At 39.8% G+C, this 21,236-nt stretch overlaps 2 protein-coding genes and 1 long non-coding RNA gene across 3 annotated transcripts; 2 read left to right on the top strand and 1 right to left on the bottom strand.

The window, feature by feature from the left end:
* The first annotated feature begins 293 nt into the window (after positions 1-293).
* On the top strand, positions 294-3,569 carry LOC118761792. The gene is made up of 2 exons (XR_004997639.1): positions 294-421; positions 3,442-3,569. It is a non-coding gene; the product is annotated as an uncharacterized LOC118761792 (long non-coding RNA).
* Positions 3,570-4,093: 524 nt separating this feature from the next.
* Positions 4,094-5,590, top strand: LOC115231112 (putative zinc finger protein 702). Its single transcript, XM_036499949.1, has 3 exons — positions 4,094-4,199; positions 4,341-4,604; positions 5,493-5,590. The coding sequence occupies exons 1-3, from the start codon at positions 4,094-4,096 to the stop codon at positions 5,588-5,590; spliced, it is 468 nt and encodes a 155-aa protein (XP_036355842.1).
* A 9,037-nt stretch (positions 5,591-14,627) lies between these two features.
* On the bottom strand, positions 14,628-20,686 carry LOC115231113. The gene is made up of 3 exons (XM_029801199.2): positions 20,351-20,686; positions 17,418-17,666; positions 14,628-14,926 (listed from the first exon to the last, which is right to left on the bottom strand). Exons 1-3 carry the CDS (start codon positions 20,478-20,480, stop codon positions 14,823-14,825), a joined length of 483 nt encoding a protein of 160 aa, XP_029657059.1. The 5' UTR covers positions 20,481-20,686; the 3' UTR covers positions 14,628-14,822.
* Between the last annotated feature and the right edge of the window lie 550 nt (positions 20,687-21,236).

The following is a 21,236-nucleotide window of genomic DNA, read 5'->3' as shown; positions in this document are numbered from 1 at the left end:
AAAAAACCCACCTTTTATCAATTCAAAATGAACAATTAAATTACACCATCTAGAAAATTACATATAATAGAAAAATTAAAATTAAACTTAAAATAACAATAAAATGTCAAAGATTAAGTAAAATGCAAAAAAATAATAATAGGATATAAAAACGTATTTCTACCTATTATACACGTTTTTATTATTATTATTATATTTTGCAATTTACTTAATCTTTGACATCTTATTCTTAATTTTAATTTTTCTAATGTCTTAATGTATTAATTTACGCCAGGGACTTTTAACGGGTGACACCGGTGACATATCTCTAACATTGTAGCTGTGAGGTGATCTTTGTGTAATTATGATGGAAGCACTCCGTCTCTGTGTAATTATACACCAGTTGTCAACAAACGATGTATATTCTCCGTGATGAAACGTTGTAAGTAGCTTGTTCACCAGTTCGAACGGGCAGCAGGCATATCCGAACTGATAATAATCATAATAAGGCGATCTTTCGTCTCTAGTAGACCTTTCCGTCGATTTCCGTTAAAAAATTTTTTTTTTTTTTACATATGGGCTTGCGGGAACTTTTGAAGTAATGAGAGCGAAAGAGACTAAGAGGAAGCGATTGTCTGACGAGGGAAGTTCTTTTGAAGTTACCGTGCATGACAAGCATTGATGTACATGTGTGTGTGTGTGTTTGATGGGGTGTGGGAGACAGACAGTATGCTGTGTAAGTGAAGTGCTTCTGTTAGTGTGTGCGAAGAGACAGAGAGAGTAATGTGTGAAAGAAAGAGATAACTGAAATTTTTTACTCGGTGTATGTGTATATGTATGTATATTACTTCAAAAGTTCCCGCAAGCCCATATGTAAAAAAAAAAAAAATTTTTACGGAAATCGACGGAAATCGACGGAAAGGTCTACTAGAGACGAAAGATCGCCATAATCATAATAATAATTATGAAATTATTGTATGCAATGCTCAGGTGCACCACAATATGTCAAAAGTGCGTATAATGCATATATGAATGCAGATGTATATATATATATATATATACATGTGATATTTTACTGTTTTACCTCCATATCTTCATGAGTTATTTTTGAGTAAACACTATCTGGGAGACTTTTTCTTAAAGTAGTGGAAATGGCTAAAAAAACTTTTTGGCTGCTATTTCTAATAATTTCAGTATGTGGCAAAGTAATTTATTTTACTAAGCCCTAATTATATAATGTAATATTTTGAATATGCCTTAAATGGTCCTCTTACATACTGAACACTACTTGGTGAAATTAATTAATAACTAATTGATTTTACCCTTAATTATTGATATATATATATATATATATATATATGTGTGTGTGTGTGTGTATACTTATAGTGTGTGGCCCCGTTTGACTTTGTTTCCTCATAACTTCCAGGAAAATAGATATTTTTAAAATGAAATTTTCTACAAATACCTTTCTTGTTGTGTAGATTACGACTGTATTGAATGATGAGCACACACACATACATAATGTCACACATTACAAATTTTTTCCAAATATCAACTTTTATTTTCGGTATACCAGCATTAGTGTGTCCTCCCTTGACTTTGTTTCCTCATAACTTTCAGAAAATGGATATATTTTTTAATGAAATTTTTTACAAATACTCTTCAGATGGTGTTGATTCTGATTATATTGAAATTTGGGTACAAGTGGCATATAATGGTCACAAAATATTGACTTAACCCTTTCATTACCAACCTGGCTGAAACCAGCTCTGGCTCTGTGGTAAAATGTCTTGTTTTCATAAGTTCTGAATCAAAATCTTCCACCATTCCTTAGTCACAATTTATGTTCCTAACACTAGCTGAATGATAACTAAGTTATTTTACTAAATTCTTTGTTATATTTAAAATTAATTGAAAGAAACACAGAGCATCTCAACAGAAATATGGTAACAAAAGGCTTAAAAATATATAATAGAGAAACAATTCTTAACCCTTTTGATACCAACCCTACTGAAACCGGCTCTGGCTCTGAGTACAAACGTCTTGTTTTCATAAGTTTTGAATTAAAATCTTCCACCAAACCTTAGTCACAATTTATGTTCCTAACACTAGCTTAATGATAACTAAGTCATTTTACTAAATTCTTTGTTATATTTAAAATTAATTGAAAGAAACACAGAGCATCTCAAAATAAATATGGTAATGAAGTAATGAAAGGGTTAATGATACAAGGGGCCCGACAATACCCTCTGTGAATTCTTAATTGTTTTTAATCTAGTTTTTTTTTTTTACAAGATTTATTATATTTGTTCATTCTGTTGTGATATATAATAGAAATAATTATAAATATGTTTAAGGCAAGTTCCCTATTTTCCTTTTTAGTTTGAGCTGCTTGTTTTGTTAAGTCAATATTTCAGGACCCTTGTACCCCAATAGTACCAAAATTTGTTGTGAAAATATTTTTGCATGATGGGTGAGAGCACTTTCGGAAAATTCACAGGAGTCAAATTTGCTTCCTCACAATTTTCAGAAAAAAAGGGTACTTTTTGATGAAACTCTCAACAAATTCCTTTCAGAAAGTGTAGATTACGATTATATCAGAATTTAATATGAGAGGAAAAAAAAAAAAAAGGTGGACTCTCACATATCACATATCTACGAAATGACACTCATCCTTGTAAGCAACGGAGTACTCAGCCATTGTTTATCATTATAGGCGCAGGAGTGGCTGTGTGGTAAGTAGCTTGCTAACCAACCACATGGTTCCGGGTTCAGTCCCACTGCATGGCATCTTGGGCAAGTATCTTCTGCTATAGCCCCGGGCTGACCAATGCCTTGTGAGTGGATTTGGTAGACGCAAACTGAAAGAAGCCCGTCGTATATATGTATATATATATATGTATGTGTATGTATATGTTTGTGTGTCTGTGTTTGTCCCCCTAGCATTGCTTGACAACCGCTGCTGTGTGTTTACGTAGCCGTCACTTAGCGGTTTGGCAAAAGAGACCGATAGAATAAGTACTGGGCTTACAAAGAATAAGTCCCAGGGTCGATTTGCTTGACTAAAGGTGGTGCTCCAGCATGGCCACAGTCAAATGACTGAAACAAGTAAAAGAGTAAACTGAGCGGTTCGGCAAAAGAGACCGATAGAATAAGTACTGAGCTTACAAAGAATAAGTCCCAGGGTCGATTTGCTCAACTAAAGGCGGTGCTCCAGCATGGCCACAGCCAAATGACTGAAACAAGTAAAAGAGTAAACTTAGCAGTTCGGCAAAAGAGACCGATAGAATAAGTACTGAGCTTACAAACAATAAGTCCCAGGGTCGATTTGCTCGACTAAAGGCGGTGCTCCAGCATGGTCGCAGTCAAATGACTGAAACAAGTAAAAGAGAGTAAATGTTGATAATAAATTTTCTTTTTTAAGTATCTTTTATTGTTTATACTGTTTCTTTGGTATTTCAGAAAACTGGATGGCATTGGAATTAAAGAAAGTCTTTTAAAGAAGGAAAATATCTGTATGTTCCAGTGAAAGGAGAATAATTCTAGAAAGTGGATTGTGTAAGAACAAGCGTGGAAAGGTTGATTTTACTGACGGAATTCCAAAGGATACAAGAAAACCATTTTACCACTGTGACATCTTTAAAAAAACATAATTCTTAATTCTTTATTGCCCACAAGGGGCTCAACGTAGAGAGGACAAACAAGGACAGACAAAGGGATTAAGTCTATTTTATCGACCCCAGTGCGTAACTGGTACTTAGTTTATCAATCTCGAAAGGATGAAAGGCAAAGTGGACCTCGGCGGAATTTGAACTCAGAACGTAAAGACAGACGAAATACCTATTTCTTTACTACCCACAAGGGGCTAAACACAGAGAGGACAAACAAGGACAGACAAAGGGATTAAGTCGATTACATCGACCCCAGTGCGTAACTGGTACTTTCTTGAGAAAAACATAAATTAATTACACGCAAATTCTCTCGTAGAGGGGAGAGAGGCCATCGTACTGTGAAGTCTGTAGCAACTCATATCTCTTAAACATATCTTTACAGGAGGAAAACCATATTTATATGATATCTTTGTAAATCTTTCTCTCAAAGAAATTTATTAACTATGCAGGAAGGTACGCATTCAGAAACATCTCTGTATCAGTGTTCTGTTTGCGGTAAATCATTCTCTGACAATGGTCGTTTTATTAAACACAAACGCACTCATAGAGGTAAACCATATCAGTGTGATATCTGTAGTAAATCATTCTCTCAAAGCTATCACTTGATTAAACACAAACGTATTCATGCAGACAGGAATACACATCGCTGTAAAATCTGTGGTAAATTATTCCCTGAAAAATATTCCTTAGCTACACACACACGTATTCATGGAGGAAAAAAGCCATATCGTTGTGAAGTCTGTGGTAAATCATTCTCTCTCAGTAATAGCTTAACTACTCATAAATTCACTCATACAGGAGAAAAACCACACCGCTGTGAAAAGTGTGGTAAATCTTTCTCTTACAAAAGTGCCTTAACTCTGCATAAACGTATTCACACAGGAGAGAAACCATATCAATGTGAAATCTGTGATAAATTATTCTCTGAAAAATCTTCCTTGACTTCACACAGACGTATTCACACAGGAGAGAAACCATATCAGTGTGATATCTGTGGTAAATTATTCTCTGAAAAATCTTCCTTGACTTCACACAGACGTATTCATACAGGAGAAAAAGCTCACCACTGTCAAATCTGTGGTAAATTCTTCTCTCAAATAGGTATCTTAGTTACACACGTACGTATTCATACAGGTGAGAAACCATACCATTGTGATATCTGTGGTAAATCATTTTCTCAAATTGGCTGCTTAACTAGACACAGCCGTATTCACACAGGAGAAAAGCCATATCAATGTGATATCTGTGATAAATCTTTCTCTCGAAATGGTGACCTAACTAAACACCACCGTACTCACACAAGAGAAAAACCATATCACTGTGATATCTGTGGTAAATCCTTCTCTCAAACTGGTGGTTTAGCCAAACACAGCCGTATTCATACAGGAGAGAAGCCATATCATTGTGAAATCTGTGGTAACTCATTCTCTGAAAGGCATTCCCTAACCGCACACAATCGTATTCATACAGGAGAAAAACCCTATAGCTGTGAAATCTGTGGTAAATCATTCTCTCAAATAAGTATCTTAGTTACACATAGATATATTCATACAGGAGAAAAGCCGTATCATTGTGATATCTGCGGTAAATCCTTCTCTCAAAATGGTGGCTTAACCAGACACAACCGTATTCATACGGGAGAAAAGCCATATGATTGTGATATCTGTGGTAAATCATTCACAGCAAGGCATACCGTAACTGCACACAAACGTATTCATACAGGGTGAAAGCCATATCACTGTGATATCTGTAGTCATAACTAGGAATTTTTGGTTGACAAGCGGAGGGTCTTACCCCACAACAAGATGTGGTGTAAAACATTTCATGCACACATCAACGTAGAATTCAATGATGCAAAAAGTAAGGCCGGTCTACGCACTTGGATCCAGCTGTGTACAAAGGAGACACAATCGGACACTTCTACACAGTTCACCCTCTGAACTCTGAATACTTCCATCTAAGGCTCTTACTTCATATCAAGTGAAAATCAAAAAATCAAATCAAATCGAAATCGATCAACATCAATGGAATTTGTAGTTGTGGTACCAGTGCCGGTGGCAGATGAGAGAACCATCCGAATGTGGCCGTAGCCAGCACCGCATTGACTGGCCTCCGTGCTGGTGGCATGTAACAAACACCATCCGATAGTGGCTGTTGCCAGCCTCGCCTGGCCTCCTTGCCGGTGGCACGTAAAAAGCACCATCCGATCGTGGCTGTTGCCAGCCTCGTCTGGCACCTGTGCTGGTGGCACATAAAAAGCACCCACTACACTCACGGAGTGGTTGGCGTTAGGAAGGGCATCCAGCTGTAGAAACACTGCCAGATCAGACTGGGCCTGGTGCAGCCTTCTGACTTCCCAGACCCCAGTTGAACCGTCCAACCCATGCTAGCATGGAAAGCAGACGTTAAACGATGATGATGATGATGATTGTGGACGGCCACTTATGCAGTACTTTCAAAGATGCCTGCTCCAAACGGGGGCTTTTGGATACAGATGATCATTATGATAATGCACTTGAAGAGGCCTCTTTGTGTCTTTCTCCACTCAAGCTCTGATAGCTTTTTGCAATAATCCTGCTTTTCTGCAACCTGACAGACACACTTTCACTTTGGAATGAATACAAAAACTCAATGTGCCGAGACATTTTGCTGCAGACTTGCCAAATCACAGGTAGCGTTGGCACCTCCACTACCCCTGCCGTTTACAACGGAGGGCTTCTTCTCTTGTTGTTGTTAAGCAACAAGATGGGTAAGGGTGATTAGGTGATGGCTTAGGGGTGGGAGACCCCAGACCTTAGAAGAAAAAAAAAACTTTGGTCATCTTGTAGTCGAGGGCTTTTCATTGACGCCTGACACCACTGGGAGGTGGCCCTCGAAGTCGCTGGAAATGGAGATCTCCAGGTCCAAATTCTTGAACAGCTGCTGCTGCTATTTTTGTTGTTGCTGTTGTTGTTGTTAAGCAACAAGACGGGTAAGGGTGATTAGGTGATGGTCTAGGGCTTAGGGCGGGAGATCCCCAGACCTTGGGAAAAAAAACAAACTTTGGTCGTCTTGTTGTAGTCGAGGGGTCTTCGTTGATGCCCTACACCACTGGGAGGTGGCCCTTGAAGTCGCTGGAAATGGAGATCTCCAGGTCCAAATTCTTGAACGGCAGCTTCTTCTCTTGGAAGACTTGGTTATAGCAACTGGGATTCAACAATTGGACACTTATTTTCTCAACACTCCAGACAGAAATGAAGACGTCTGTTCCAATCGCCTCATTCTCAGAGAAACATCCTACAACATTCACAAACTCAAACAGTACATTGCAGACGTATACAATACCTATTTCTTTACTACCCACAAGGGGCTAAACACAGAGAGGACAAACAAGGACAGAAAAACGGATTAAGTCGATAATATCGACCCCAGTGCGTAACTGGTACTTAATTTATCGACACCCAGAAGGATGAAAGGCAAAGTCAACCTCGGTGGAATTTGAACCCAGAACGTAACAGCAGACGAAATACCTATTTCTTTACTACCCACAAGAGGCTAAACACAGAGAGGACAAACGGATTAAGTCGATTATATCGACCCCAGTGCGTAACTGGTACTTAATTTATCGACCCCGAAAGGATGAAAGGCAAAGTTGACCTTGGCGGAATTTGAACCCAGAACGTAACGGCAGATGAAATACCTATTTCTTTACCACCTACAAGGGGCTAAACATAAAGGGGACAAACAAGGACAGACAAAGGGATTAAGTCGATTATATTGACCCCAGTGCGTAACTGGTACTTATTTAATCGACCCCGAAAGGATGAAAGGCAAAGTCGACCTCGGCGGAATTTGAACTCAGAACGTAATGGCAGACGAAATACCGCTAGGCATTTCACTCAACGTGTAATGATTCTGCCAGCTCACCGCAATATCGTCCTCAGAAACATCTACTCACACGCTGGTGGAATCATCTTCTTAGACGCACCTGTTGGAACTGGGAAAACATTCCTTCTGAATCGTCTTGCGAAATTGCGGCATCTCCCTGCTGTCTTTCCTCTCTGCCTGTTGCTGTCACGTGACCAGCGACCAGTTTCTCTTTTTCTCCCTTTCTTAAACTGGTCCCTTAGCTACTGTCTCTGTTCTCCATGTCCATTCTGGTGTTCCTTTTGATCTACAGACTATATAACCTGGATAGCAGTCCAGTGGATTATACACTCTTTGAATTAGATCCGACCTTGACTAACACAAGTGACTATGAAACTATGAAACTCTTTGTAAATGGCAGAGAGATGGAACATAAAAAGGTTATCAGGGGTCATAACCAGAATTCTGCCTGGGAATTTTTTAATGAAATTTTTTACAAATACCTTTCAGAGTCTGTAGTTTGAGATTATATCGGAATTTTTAAATCTGAACAATAATTGACATGAATCAATTTTTTTTTTTCAAAATTTCAAGTTACATTTTGTGATGTGTTCGAGTATCTGAAGGAGATGGGGGCCGGGTGTATGCATCCTTTTATCTGTTCCCCCACCATGAAAAAAAAAAGAACTTGCTTTTTTTTTATATTGGAATTTTAAATATGAATAATAAATTTGTTCTGCTCACACACATAAATACAGACTGAATCAATTTTTTTCTTCAAAATTTCAAGTTACATTTTGTGATGTGTTCGAATACCTGAAGGGGTCGGGGTCGGGTGTAAACATTCTTTTGTCTGTTCCCCCAACCCCCAAAAAAACTTATCTTTTTTTTTTTAATTTTTTTTTTTTTCAAAATTTCAAGTTACATTTTGTGATGTGTTCGAATACCTGAAGGGGTCGGGGTCCGGGTGTAAACATTCTTTTGTCTGTTCCCCCAACCCCCAAAAAAACTTATCTTTTTTTTTTTATTTTTTTTTTTTTTCAAAATTTCAAGTTACATTTTGTGATGTGTTCGAATACCTGAAGGGGTCGGGGTCCGGGTGTAAACATTCTTTTGTCTGTTCCCCCAACCCCCAAAAAAACTTATCTTTTTTTTTTTTTTTTTTTTTTTCAAAATTTCAAGTTACATTTTGTGATGGGTTCAAGCATCTGAAGGGGTCGGGGGGGGGGGCAGGTGTAAGCATCCTTTTGTCTGTTCCCCCACCAAAAAAAAAACTTACCTTTTTTTTTCTTTTTTTCAAAATTTCAATTTACATTTTGTGATGCGTTCAGGCATCTGAAGGGGACCAGGGGCTGGGTGTAATCATCCTTTTGTCTGTTCCCCCACCAAAAAAAAAAAAAAACTTGATTTTTTTTTTTTCCAAAAATTTCTTTGCATTCCTATATTTTCAATATCAAAGATTACGATTTTGCTAAAAGATATGTTTTCAAAATTTTAATTTACATTTTGTGATGCGTTCAGGCATCTGAAGGGGACCAGGGGCTGGGTGTAATCATCCTTTTGTCTGTTCCCCCACCAAAAAAAAAAAAAAACTTGATTTTTTTTTTTTTCCAAAAATTTCTTTGCATTCCTATATTTTCAATATCAAAGATTACGATTTTGCTAAAAGATATGTTTTCAAAATTTTAATTTCCCCACTTATTCAACTTTCCGCTTATTTTCAAATTTTCTTTTTAATCCATGTGAGAAAATAGGAGATTATGAATTTGCAATAAATCTTTTTCATTTCAACTTTTAAGGAAACATCCTGTGTCGCCCCTCCTCACCCTTCCCTGCTTCCCAAAAGCACAAAACTCTGTACGTTTTACGCATGCTCTTACTCTTTTACTTGTTTCAGTCATTTGACTGCGGCCATGCTGGAGCACCGCCTTTAGTCGAGCAAATCGACCCCGGGACTTATTCTTTTGTAAGCCCAGTACTTATTCTATCGGTCTCTTTTGCCGAACCGCTAAGTAATGGGGACATAAACACACCAGCATCGGTTGTCAAGCAATGCTAGGGGGACAAACACATACATATATATATATACGACAGGCTTCTTTCAGTTTCCGTCAACCAAATCCACTCACAAGGCTTTGGTCGGCCCGAGGCTATAGCAGAAGACACTTGCCCAAGGTGCCACGCAGTGGGACTGAACCCGGAACCATGTGGTTGGTTAACAAGCTACTTACCACACAGCCACTCCTGCGCCTTGCGTAAATTTTTCCTGAATAAACAGGCGATATGCTGGAAATAATAGCTAAATGTCTGGAAAATAATTTTTACCTTACTTTAACGAGTTTTTTCTTCTAAATCTCAACATTGCATATCTATTGCAGTTTTGATGCCACGACACAAAAATATTTTCGTATTGTGTTTATATCGAAATAGGCACAGGAGTGGCTATGTGGTAAATAGCTTGCCTACCAACCACATGGTTCTGGGTTCAGTCCCACTACGTGGCACCTTGGGCAAGTGTCTTCTACTATAGCCTCGGGCTGACCAAAGCCTTGTGAGTGGATTTGGTAGACGGAAACTGAAAGAAGTACATCGTATATATGTATATGTATATATAGGCGTAGGAGTGGCTGTGTGGTATGTAGCTTGCTAACCAACCACATGGTTATGGGTTCAGTCCCACTGCATGGCACCTTGGGCAAGTGTCTTCTACTATAGCCTTGGGCTGACCGAAGCCTTGTGAATGGATTTGGTAGACAGAAACTGAAAGAAGCCCATCATATATATAGGCATAGGAGTGGCTGTGTGGTAAGTAGCTTGCTTACGAACCACATGGATCCGGGTTCAGTCCCACTGTGTGGAACCTTGGGCAAGTGTTTTCTACTATAGCCTTGGGCTGACCAAAGCCTTGTCAGTGGATTTGGTAGACGGAAACTGAAAGAAGCCCATCGTATATATGTATATATATATATATATATATGTGCGTGCCGGTGACACGTAAAAGCACCATCCGTTTCGTGGCCGTTTGCCAGCTCTGTCTGGCCCCCGTGTTGGTGGCACGTAAAAGCACCATCCGTTCGTGTCCGTTGCCAGCCTCGCCTGGCCCCCGTGCCGGTGACACGTAAAAGCACCATCCGTTTCGTGGCCGTTTGCCAGCTCTGTCTGGCACCTGTGCAGGTTGCACGTAAAAAGCACCCACTACACTCACGGAGTGGTTGGCGTTAGGAAGGGCATCCAGCCGTAGAAACACTGCCAGATCTGACTGGGCCTGATGAAGCCTTCCAGCTTCACAGACCCCAGTTGAACCGTCCAACCCATGCTAGCATGGAGAACAGACGCTAAATGATGATGATGATGATGATGATGTGTGTTTGTGTTCATTCCCCCAACAAGCTTTTGAGGGAATCCATAAGTCTTTCGAAAGATCTTGTTGGTTCATTGTGAAAATGCTTTGGAAAATCCTGCAAACACCACAGAGTGGGGTTGGTGTTGCTCCACCGTTTCTCCTATAGCCGTCGTAGTGTGAAAATCATGTCCTGGTTGATCTCCTTGGCCTGAAGCCACTTTGACTCTCTGGTAAGACCTGCTCTGAAATGCTTTTCAGCCAGTTGAGAACGATATTCGCCAGGCCCTTGTTAGCAATGACCTCATCCACATGATCGATCTGAATTTATGCCTCCATGTAATTGGCACATACTCAACTCTCTGGGTCCTAAAAATTACTTAAGGGATTCACAGTGCCGTAATTTGGAGATTATATCGACCCCAGTGCGCAACTGGTACTTATTTAATCGACCCCGAAAGGCAAAGTTGACCTTGGCGAAAATTTGAACTCAGAACGTAGCAGCAGACGAAATACCTATTTCTTTACTACCCACAAGGGGCTAAACACAGAGGGGACAAACAAGGAGAGACAAACGGTTTAAGTCGATTATATCGACCCCAGTGCGTAACTGGTACTTAATTTATCGACCCCGAAAGGCAAAGTTGACCTCAGCGGAATTTGAACTCAGAACGTAGCGGCAGACAAAATACCACTAAGCATTTCGCCCGGCGTGCTAACGTTTCTGCCAATTCGCTGCCTTTCAGACGAAATACCTATTTCTTTACTACTGACAAGGGGCTAAACACAGAGGAGACAAACAGATTAAGTCGATTATATCAACTCCAGTGCATAACTGGTACTTATTTAATCGACCACGAAAGGATGAAAGGCAAAGTCGACCTTGGCGGAATTTGAACTCAGAATGTGGTAACTGGTCCAGTTGTCTGTAAATATAATGGGCCCTGGTTCTACATTTTATAGTATTTATTTCTTTATTGCCCACAAGGGGCTAAACATAGCGGGGACAAACAAAGGGTTTAAGTCGATTACACCGACTCCAGTGCGTAAATGGTACTTATTTAATCGACCCCGAAAGGATGAAAGACAAAGTTGACCTCGGCGGAATTTGAACTCAGAATGTAGCAACAGACAAAATACCTGTTTCTTTACTACCCACAAGGGGCTAAACACAAAGAGGACAAACAAGGACAGACAAATGGATTAAGTCGAATACATCGACCCCAGTGCGTAACTGGTACTTAATTTATCGACCCCAATGGGACGAAAAGCAAAGTTGACTTCGGCGGAATTTGAACTCAGAATGTAGCGGCAGACGAAATACCGCTAAGCATTTCGCCCGGCATGCTAACGGTTCTGCCAGCTCACCGCCTTTCAGATGAAATACCTATTTCTTTACTACTCACAAGGGGCTAAACACAGAGGGGACAAACAAGGACAGACACACGGATTAAGTCGATTACATCGACCCCATTGCGCAACTGGTACTTATTTAATCGACCCCGAAAGGATGAAAGGCAAAGTCGACCTCGGCTGAGTTTGAATTCAGAACGTAACGGCAGAGGAAATACCTATTTCTTTACTACTTACAAGGGGCTAAACAGAGAGGGGACAGACAAACAGATTAAGTCGATTATATCGACCCCAGTGCGTAACTGGTACTTATTTAATCGACCACGAAAGGATGAAAGGCAAAGTCGACCTTGGCGGAATTTGAACTCAGAATGTGGTAACTGGTCCAGTTGTCTGTAAATATAATGGTCTCTGGTTCTACATTTTATATTATTTATTTCTTTATTGCCCACAGGGGGCTAAACATAGAGGGGATAAACAAAGGGTTTAAGTCGATTACACCGACCCCAGTGCATAAATGGTACTTATTTAATCGACCCCGAAAGGATGAAAGGCCAAGTCGACCTCGGCGGAATTTGAACTCACAACGTAACAGCAGACAAAATACCTATTTCTTTACTACCCACAAGGGGCTAAACATTGAGGGGACAAACAGATTAAGTCGATTACATCGACCCCAGTGCATAACTGGTACTTAATTTATCGGCCCTGAAAGGATGAAAGGCAAAGTCGACCTCGGCAGAATTTGAACTCAGAATGTAACGGGGTTGATTAAATAAGTACCAGTTACGCACTGGGGTCGATATAATCGACTTGATCCGTCTGTCTGTCCTTATTTGTCCTCTCTGTGTTTAGCCCCTTGTGGGTAGTAAAGAAATAGGTATTTCGTCTGCCGCTACGTTCTGAGTTCAAATTCTACCACAGTCGACTTTGCCTTTCATCCTTTCGGGGTCGATAAATTCTTATTCCAAACACCAGATTAACAATGACACAGTTATTTATTAATTTCTTTATTATTATTTCGAAATTATTTGAAACAAAGGCAGCATATTTCAATGGAAATCGTTAATGTCATATCATCATCATCATCATTCCAGCATCCACTTTTCCATGCTTGCATTCATCAGACAAGAGTAAAGACGGAGAAGAGATTTGGAAAAGATGAATAATAAAACTAATGATGAGGATGATAATTAAGATATGGAGATAATTAATGCAAAAACCAACTGTGATAACTCAAGGAGTGGCTGTGTGGTAAGTAGCTTGCCTACGAACCACATGGTTCTGGGTTCAGTCCCACTACATGGCACCTTGGGCAAGTGTCTTCTACTATAGCCTCGAGCCGACCAAAGCCTTGTGAGTGGATTTGGTAGACGGAAACTGAAAGAAGCCCATCGTATATAGGCATAGGAGTGGCTGTGTGGTAAGTAGCTTGCTTACCAACCATATGGTTCCGGGTTCATTCCCACTGCGTGGCATCTTGGGCAAGTGTCTTCTACTATAGTCTCGGACCAACCAAAGCCTTGTGAGTGGATTTGGTAGACGGAAACTGAAAGAAGCCCGTCATATATATATATATGTTTGTATCTGTGTTTGTCCCCCCAACATCGCTTGACAACCGATGCTGGTGTGTTTACGTGCCTGTAACTTAGTGGTTTGGCAAAAGAGACCGATAGAATAAGTACTCGGCTTACAAAGAATAAGCCCTGGGGTCGATTTGCTCGACTAAAGGCGGTGCTCCAGCATGGCCACAGTCAAATGACTGAAACAAGAGGACAAAAATAAGGGCTGACCAATATCGAAATGAAATTAAAAACAATAGCGTCGCCTTACTGGCACGTGAACAAAACATTTGAGTGAGGTCATTGCCAGTGCCGCTGGACTGACTCCTGGTTCGCCAGCCCTCAGTCAAATCGTCCAACCCATGCTAGCATGGAAAGCAGACGTTAAACGATGATGATGATGATATATATATATAATATATATATATATATATATATAGAGAGAGAGAGAGAGAGAGAGAGAGAGAGTGGTTGGCATTAGGAAGGGCATCCAGTTGTAGAAACTCTGCCAGATCAGATTGAAGCCATCTGGTTCAACAGACCTCAGTCAAATCGTCCAACCCATGGAAAGTGGACATTAAACGATGATTTTGGTGATGCTATATATATATATATATATATATATATAGATAGATAGAGAGAGAGTGGTTGGTGCTAGGAAGTGTATCCAGCTGTAGAAACTCTGCCAGTTCAGATTGGAGCCTGGTGCAGCCATCTGGTTCGCCAGTCCTCAGTCAAATCGTCCAACCCATGCTAGCATGGAAAGCGGATGCTAAACGATGATGATGATATATATATATATATATATAGAGAGAGAGAGAGAGAGAGTGGTTGGTCTTAGGAAGTGCATCCAGCTGTAGAAACTTTCAGATCAGATTGGAGCCTGGCGCAGCCATCTGGTTCGCCAAACCTCAGTCAAATCGTCTAACCCATGCTAGCATGGAAAGTGGATGTTAAACGATGATGATGATGATGTTTTCTCCTTTAAGAAAAATGAAAAGGAAACCCAGTGTACTGATGTCTGTTGTTGTTTCTTAGATTTCTTATGAAACCTGTGAATTTAGACACCAATTAAAATGACCAAAGCAACGCCGAGTATTCCAAAGACGAGTATGACACGGATTTGTCTGCTGCCGGTTCCTGTTGCATTAGATTCAGAATCTTTTGTTGTTTATCTGCAAAAGATGAACAATAAAATATATACCTTTTGTTTTTAATAAAAAAAATACTAACGCCAACCTGCTCAAAATTACCTTTGTTTCTATTTTACATAATCCCTCTTCTAAAAAGATCTAAAATATTGAGCAATAATAAATCTCTGAACGAGATGTAAACAGTAACCGCTCGACAACGTAAAGTATACTAGCCATCTCAATATGGCTAACCACTAAGTGTGGGTGTTACTGTAGCCCCAGGAGAACATCGTCTCCAGCTGGCTTTAGGCACACTATCTGTGCCCTTATGATATTTGCAAAGGGAGGTCATCCCCTCTCGTAAACCTAAGCGATACGCACGGACTGCAGTTTCGAGGTAATTTGCCTCTTGTCAACGCACGGTAATCACCGGTTTACGACGAAAGGAAGACCTGTTTGCAAATACTTATGGGTTTTTCTAGTGACTTCCGTCACTGATTTCGAAAAACTGTCTGCAAGCTATAATAAATCTCTGAACGAGATGTAAACAGTAACCGCTCGACAACGTAAAGTATACTAGCAATCTCAATACGGCTAACCACAAAGCGTGGGTGTTACTGTAGCTTGTAGCCCCAGGAGATCATCGTCTCCAGCTGGCTTTAGGCACACTTTCTGTGTCAAATACCATAAGGGCACTTAAAGTGTGCCTAAAGCCAGCTGGAGATGATGATCTCCTGGGGGTAAACGCTACAGTAACACCCACCCTTAGTGATTAGCCATATTGAGATGGCTAGTATACTTTACGCTAAAATATTGAGTTGTCCGGAAAGTTCGTGCTGATTTATAGTAACTTACCTTTTGACTTATTTTAGAACATGGTTGAGTTCATAAAATAGGATTTGACTACACCTATGTTTATTTTAACACTTGAGATTACATAGAAAGTATTTTGCGTAGGATATGAGCAGTTCCCGTGAACACTTATTATTATTATTATTATTATTATTATTATTGAGTGAGAGCAGTGCATGCCATCAAAGTGACACTGGGGTAAAATATACGAAGCCCAATATACCCATCATGACTACACGTCTGATAAGGGTACACCAGGCACATGCATCACAACCATATGTGCGCGACATGGTGATCTCATATCAAGATAAACAGCACATGACCTTGCAGGTGGGGCCCAGTTAGAATTTTCTTCAGGTTGAGTAGCCCATCCCGCTCAAACGGTCCCTGAATAATGGTTGTTTAAGGAAATTGGACGAAACACCCATGTTTCCAGAGGTGAATTATTCAAACCCCAAAGAATCCCTCTCAACACATGGCTATGATGCTCCCCCACTACTTCTGCTCGTGATCAGAGATGCACATATCGTCAGCCACTAAGGGACATGCACAACTGGTTAAGGTCAAACAACTGACAAGCATTATTATTATTATTATTATTATTATTATTATTGTTATTATTATTATTATTGTTATTATTATTATTATTATTATTATTATTATTATTGAGTGAGAGAGCAGTGCAGGCCATCAAAGTGACACTGGGGTAAAATATACGAAGCCCAATATACCCATCATGACTACCCGTCTGATAAGGGTACACTAGGCACATGCATCACAACCATATGTGCGCGACATGGTGATCTCATATCAAGATAAACAGCACATGACCTTGCAGGTGGGGCCCAGTTAGAATTTTCTTCAGGTTGAGTAGCCCATCCCGCTCAAAAGGTCCCTGAATAAGGATTGTTTAAGGATGTTGAAAGAACCACCCATGTTTCCAGAGGTGAATTATTCAAACCCCAAAGAATCCCTCTCAACACATGGCTATGATGCTCCCCCACTACTTCTGCTCGTGATCAGAGATGCACATATCGTCAGCCACTAAGGGACATGCACAACTGGTTACGGTCAAACAACTGACAAGCATTATTATTATTATTGTTATTATTATTATTATTTTATTATTATTATTATTATTATTATTATTATTATTATTATTATTATTTTATTATTATTATTATTATTATATTATTATTATTATTGAGTGAGAGAGCAGTGCAGGCCATCAAAGTGACACTGGGGTAAAATATACGAAGCCCATATACCCATCATGACTACCCGTCTGATAAGGGTACACTAGGCACATGCATCACAACCATATGTGCGCGACATGGTGATCTCATATCAAGATAAACAGCACATGACCTTGCAGGTGGGGCCCAGTTAGAATTTTCTTCAGGTTGAGTAGCCCATCCCGCTCAAAAGGTCCCTGAATAAGGATTGTTTAAGGATGTTGAAAGAACCACCCATGTTTCCAGAGGTGAATTATTCAAACCCCAAAGAATCCCTCTCAACACATGGCTATGATGCTCCCCCACTACTTCTGCTCGTGATCAGAGATGCACATATCGTCAGCCACTAAGGGACATGCACAACTGGTTACGGTCAAACAACTGACAAGCATTATTATTATTATTATTATTATTGTTATTATTATTATTATAAATCATTTCCTTACTGTTTATCTTCAAATCGGTTTTTGCAATGTTGAGGTTGTTGTCATAAAATGTCCGAGACGAAAGTTCCTTTGTTACGTTTCGGATCCAAAGAGAGGAAATGCCACCAGGGTTCATAACTTGAAATTGAGGGCCGGTACTGCATGTCCCGTCACATTCATAGTTATAATTCGGACATTTCCAAATCATCAGCGTTTCCATATTTGGTATTTCAGCATGAAGAGTGGCACTTTCCTCAGACACGACATTTTCTGAAATAAAGAAACCAGGTAAGCAATTTACTTCCCAGCTACTTGGATTCAGGTTCAATCCCACTGGGCAGTACCTTGGGCAAGTATCTCCTACTATAGCCTTAGACCAGCCAAAGCCTTTTGAGAGGGTGGAAACTGAAAGAAGCCCATTGTTTATTTATAAATATATATATTTAATAACTTACCAGATACCAGATAGTCGCAGGAGTGGCTGTGTGGTAAGTAGCTTGCTTACCAACCACATGGTTCCGGGTTCAATCCCACTGCATCGCACCTTGGGCAAGTGTCTTCTACTATAGCCTCGGGGCCGACCAAAGCCTTGTGAGTGGATTTGGTAGACGGAAACTGAAAGAAGCCCGTTGTAAATATTTATATATGTGTTTGTGTGTCTGTGTTTGTCCCCCTAGCATTGCTTGACAACCGATGCTGGTGTGTTTATGTTCCCGTTACTTAGTGGTTCGGCAAAAGAGACCGATAGAATAAGTACTGGGCTTACGAAAAGAATAAGTCCTGGGGCCGAGTTGCTTGATTAAAGGCGGTGCTCCAGCATGGCCGCAGTCAAATGACTGAAAGAAGTAAAAAGAGTAAACTTAGCGATTCGGCAAAAGAGAGACTGATAGAATAAGTACTAGGCTTACAAAAGAATGAGTCCTGGGGTCAATTTGCTCGATTAAATGCGGTGCTCCAGCATTTGTTTCAGTCATTTGACTGCGGCCATGCTGGAGCACCGCCTTTAATCGAGCAACTCGATATTGGGAAAATTCTGTAGTTTGTAACATATTTGTAAGATATTTTCTACAATTTCAACCAATCAATGATGTCTATTGAGGTGAAAACATTCTCTGCAGTAAACATTTTCTGGCGGTGTCGTTTGAAAATGTCCCTCATTTAAGAAACAATTGGGTATATTTACATTTCTGAAGAAAAAAAGATACCCTTCCACCCACCCCTAACTAATCCTACTAACCCTAACCCTAAAACAGATTGAAATGCAATAGATCGATACTAGGGTCATAATTATGGGTGACAATTTCATATGATACCGCCAGAAAATGTTGTTTACACTCTACGTTTTCACCTCAATAGACGTCATTGATTGGTTGAAATTGCCAAAATTGAAGTAAACATCTTATAAACTACAGAATTTTCTCAATAAAGCCAAGAGAAAAAAATGTTTTATAAACACATTTTACCAGTATACGAAGTTTAAAAGTGTTTAGTTACGTGGAAATTATTTTAAAAAACTGCCGTTCAAACCGATAAGATCCCAAATATCTTACAAACTATAGAATTTTCTCAAGAAAGCCAAAGAAAAAGATGTTTTTAACACATTCTACCAGTATACGAAGTTTAAAAGTGTTTAGTTCGTGGAAATTATTTTAAAAAACTGCCGTTCAAACCGAAAAGATCCCGTAGTTTTTTTACTTATTATATATTATTCATTTTTATACTTTTTGTGATCTAGTTATGTTTTATAAAAATATTTTTTATTTATGCTTTGGTTTATGTCTATCATTGTTTGATAGCATAATAGTGGGTTCTTTTCTGAAATTTATATATATATATATATAATTAGAAAAAAAACTACCTTTTATCAATTCAAAATGAATAAATTACACTATCTAGAAAATTACATATAATAGAAATATTAAATAACAATGGTGGAAGCACTACGTCGGTTACGGAACAGTCTGCTTGTGAAATTAACGTGTAAGTGGCTGAGCACTCCACAGACACGTGCACCCTTAACGTAGTTCTCGGGGATATTCAGTGTGACACAGAGAGTGACAAGGCCGGCCCTTTGAAATACAGGTACAACAGAAACAGGAAGTAAGAGTGAGAGAAAGTTGTGGTGAAAGAGTACAGCAGGGATCACCACCATCCCCTGCCGGAGCCTCGTGGAGCTTTTAGGTGTTTTCGCTCAATAAACACTCACAAATGATTGAAACAAGTAAAAGAGTAAACTTAGCGGTTCGGCAAAAGACACCGATAGAATAAGTACTGGGGTTACAAACGAATAAGTCCTGGGGTCGATTTGATCGACTAAAAAGGCGGTGCTCCAGCATGGCCGCAGTCAAATGACTGAAACAAGTAAAAGAGTAAACTTAGCGGTTCGGCAAAAAACACCGATAGAATAAGTACTGGGCTTACAAACGAATAAGTCCCGGGGTCGATTTGATCGACTAAAAAGGCGGTGCTCCAGCATGGCCGCAGTCAAATGACAAACAAGTAAAAGAGTAAACTTAGCGGTTCGGCAAAAAACACCGATAGAATAAGTACTGGGCTTACAAACGAATAAGTCCCGGGGTCGATTTGATCGACTAAAAAGGCGGTGCTCCAGCATGGCCGCAGTCAAATGACTGAAACAAGTAAAAGATTAAACTTAGCGGTTCGGCAAAAGACACCGATAGAATAAGTACTGGGGTTACAAACGAATAAGTCCTGGGGTCGAGTTGCTCGACTAAAGGCGGTGCTCCAGCATGGCCGCAGTCAAATGACTGAAACAAGTAAGAGAGTAAAGAGTAAAGTCCAACTTACGCGGGCCAACGCCCATTTTAGTTTCTTAAGACTAATTAAGCCAAGTTAATTATTATTTTGGTCTTTCGAAATAAATTAAAGCGAATTAATAACCGTTTTATAATTTACCCAAACAGTTAAGCAAGTATTTTTTTAACATAATTTACCTGTTTCGAAGCATTTTCTTAAAGATTTCTGTAATTCTGAGTAAGCAGAGTCCATGTGTGGTCGTAATAAATGCGGATTGTTCACCGTGGGTTGTAGAAAAAGCGAGCCAGGGACTTCTGTTACGGTCATCTTAAATAATTATTACGGTTTTCTGTTTGAAAAGTCAACTAAAAAGGGAAGGAAGATGAGGAAGGATATTCGTTCATTTGTGGCTGATTTCAAAAGCTTCTTTGTTCGGTTGGGTCTGACCTTGTCAATGGCACTACTTAAGAAGGATGGTTCCGGTGCGCGCACTCGCGTACTCGCGCAAGCTAGTCGTGACTAGTCGATCCTACAACGACTACCTAAGCAAAGTAAATAAAACACGAAATAAATAATTTTTTTAAAAACAAAGTAAATAAAACACAAAATCGCAAAGTAAGGATCGACTAGTCATGACTAGCTAGCGCGAGTACGCGAGTGCGCGCACCGGAACCACTGTTCTTAAGTAGCATACCTTTGTTTATTAGGGAATAACCAATTAACAATGTAGTTTGCAGGCGAAATGAAGGGTACTATTTAAGAAGAGTGGTCCCAGTGCGCGCACTCGCGCTAGCTAGTCGTGACTAGTCGATCCTACAACGACTACCTAAGCAAAGTAAATAAAACACGAAATAAATAATTTTTAAAACAGTTTTTAACACACAACAATACAAAGGATCGACTAGTCATGACTCGCTAGCGCGAGTACGCGAGTGCGCGCACCGGGACCACTGTTCTTAAGTAGTATACCCTTGTTTATTAGGGAATAACCAATTAACAAAGGAGTTTGCGCGCGAAATGAAGGGCACTATGTAAGGAGAGTGGTCCCAGTGCGCGCACTCGCGCATCCGCGCTAGCTAGTCG

Source organism: Octopus sinensis, unplaced genomic scaffold (assembly GCF_006345805.1).
Source record: "Octopus sinensis unplaced genomic scaffold, ASM634580v1 Contig17432, whole genome shotgun sequence".
NCBI lineage: Eukaryota > Metazoa > Mollusca > Cephalopoda > Octopoda > Octopodidae > Octopus > Octopus sinensis.
This window is presented reverse-complemented; position numbering and strand designations above follow the sequence as displayed.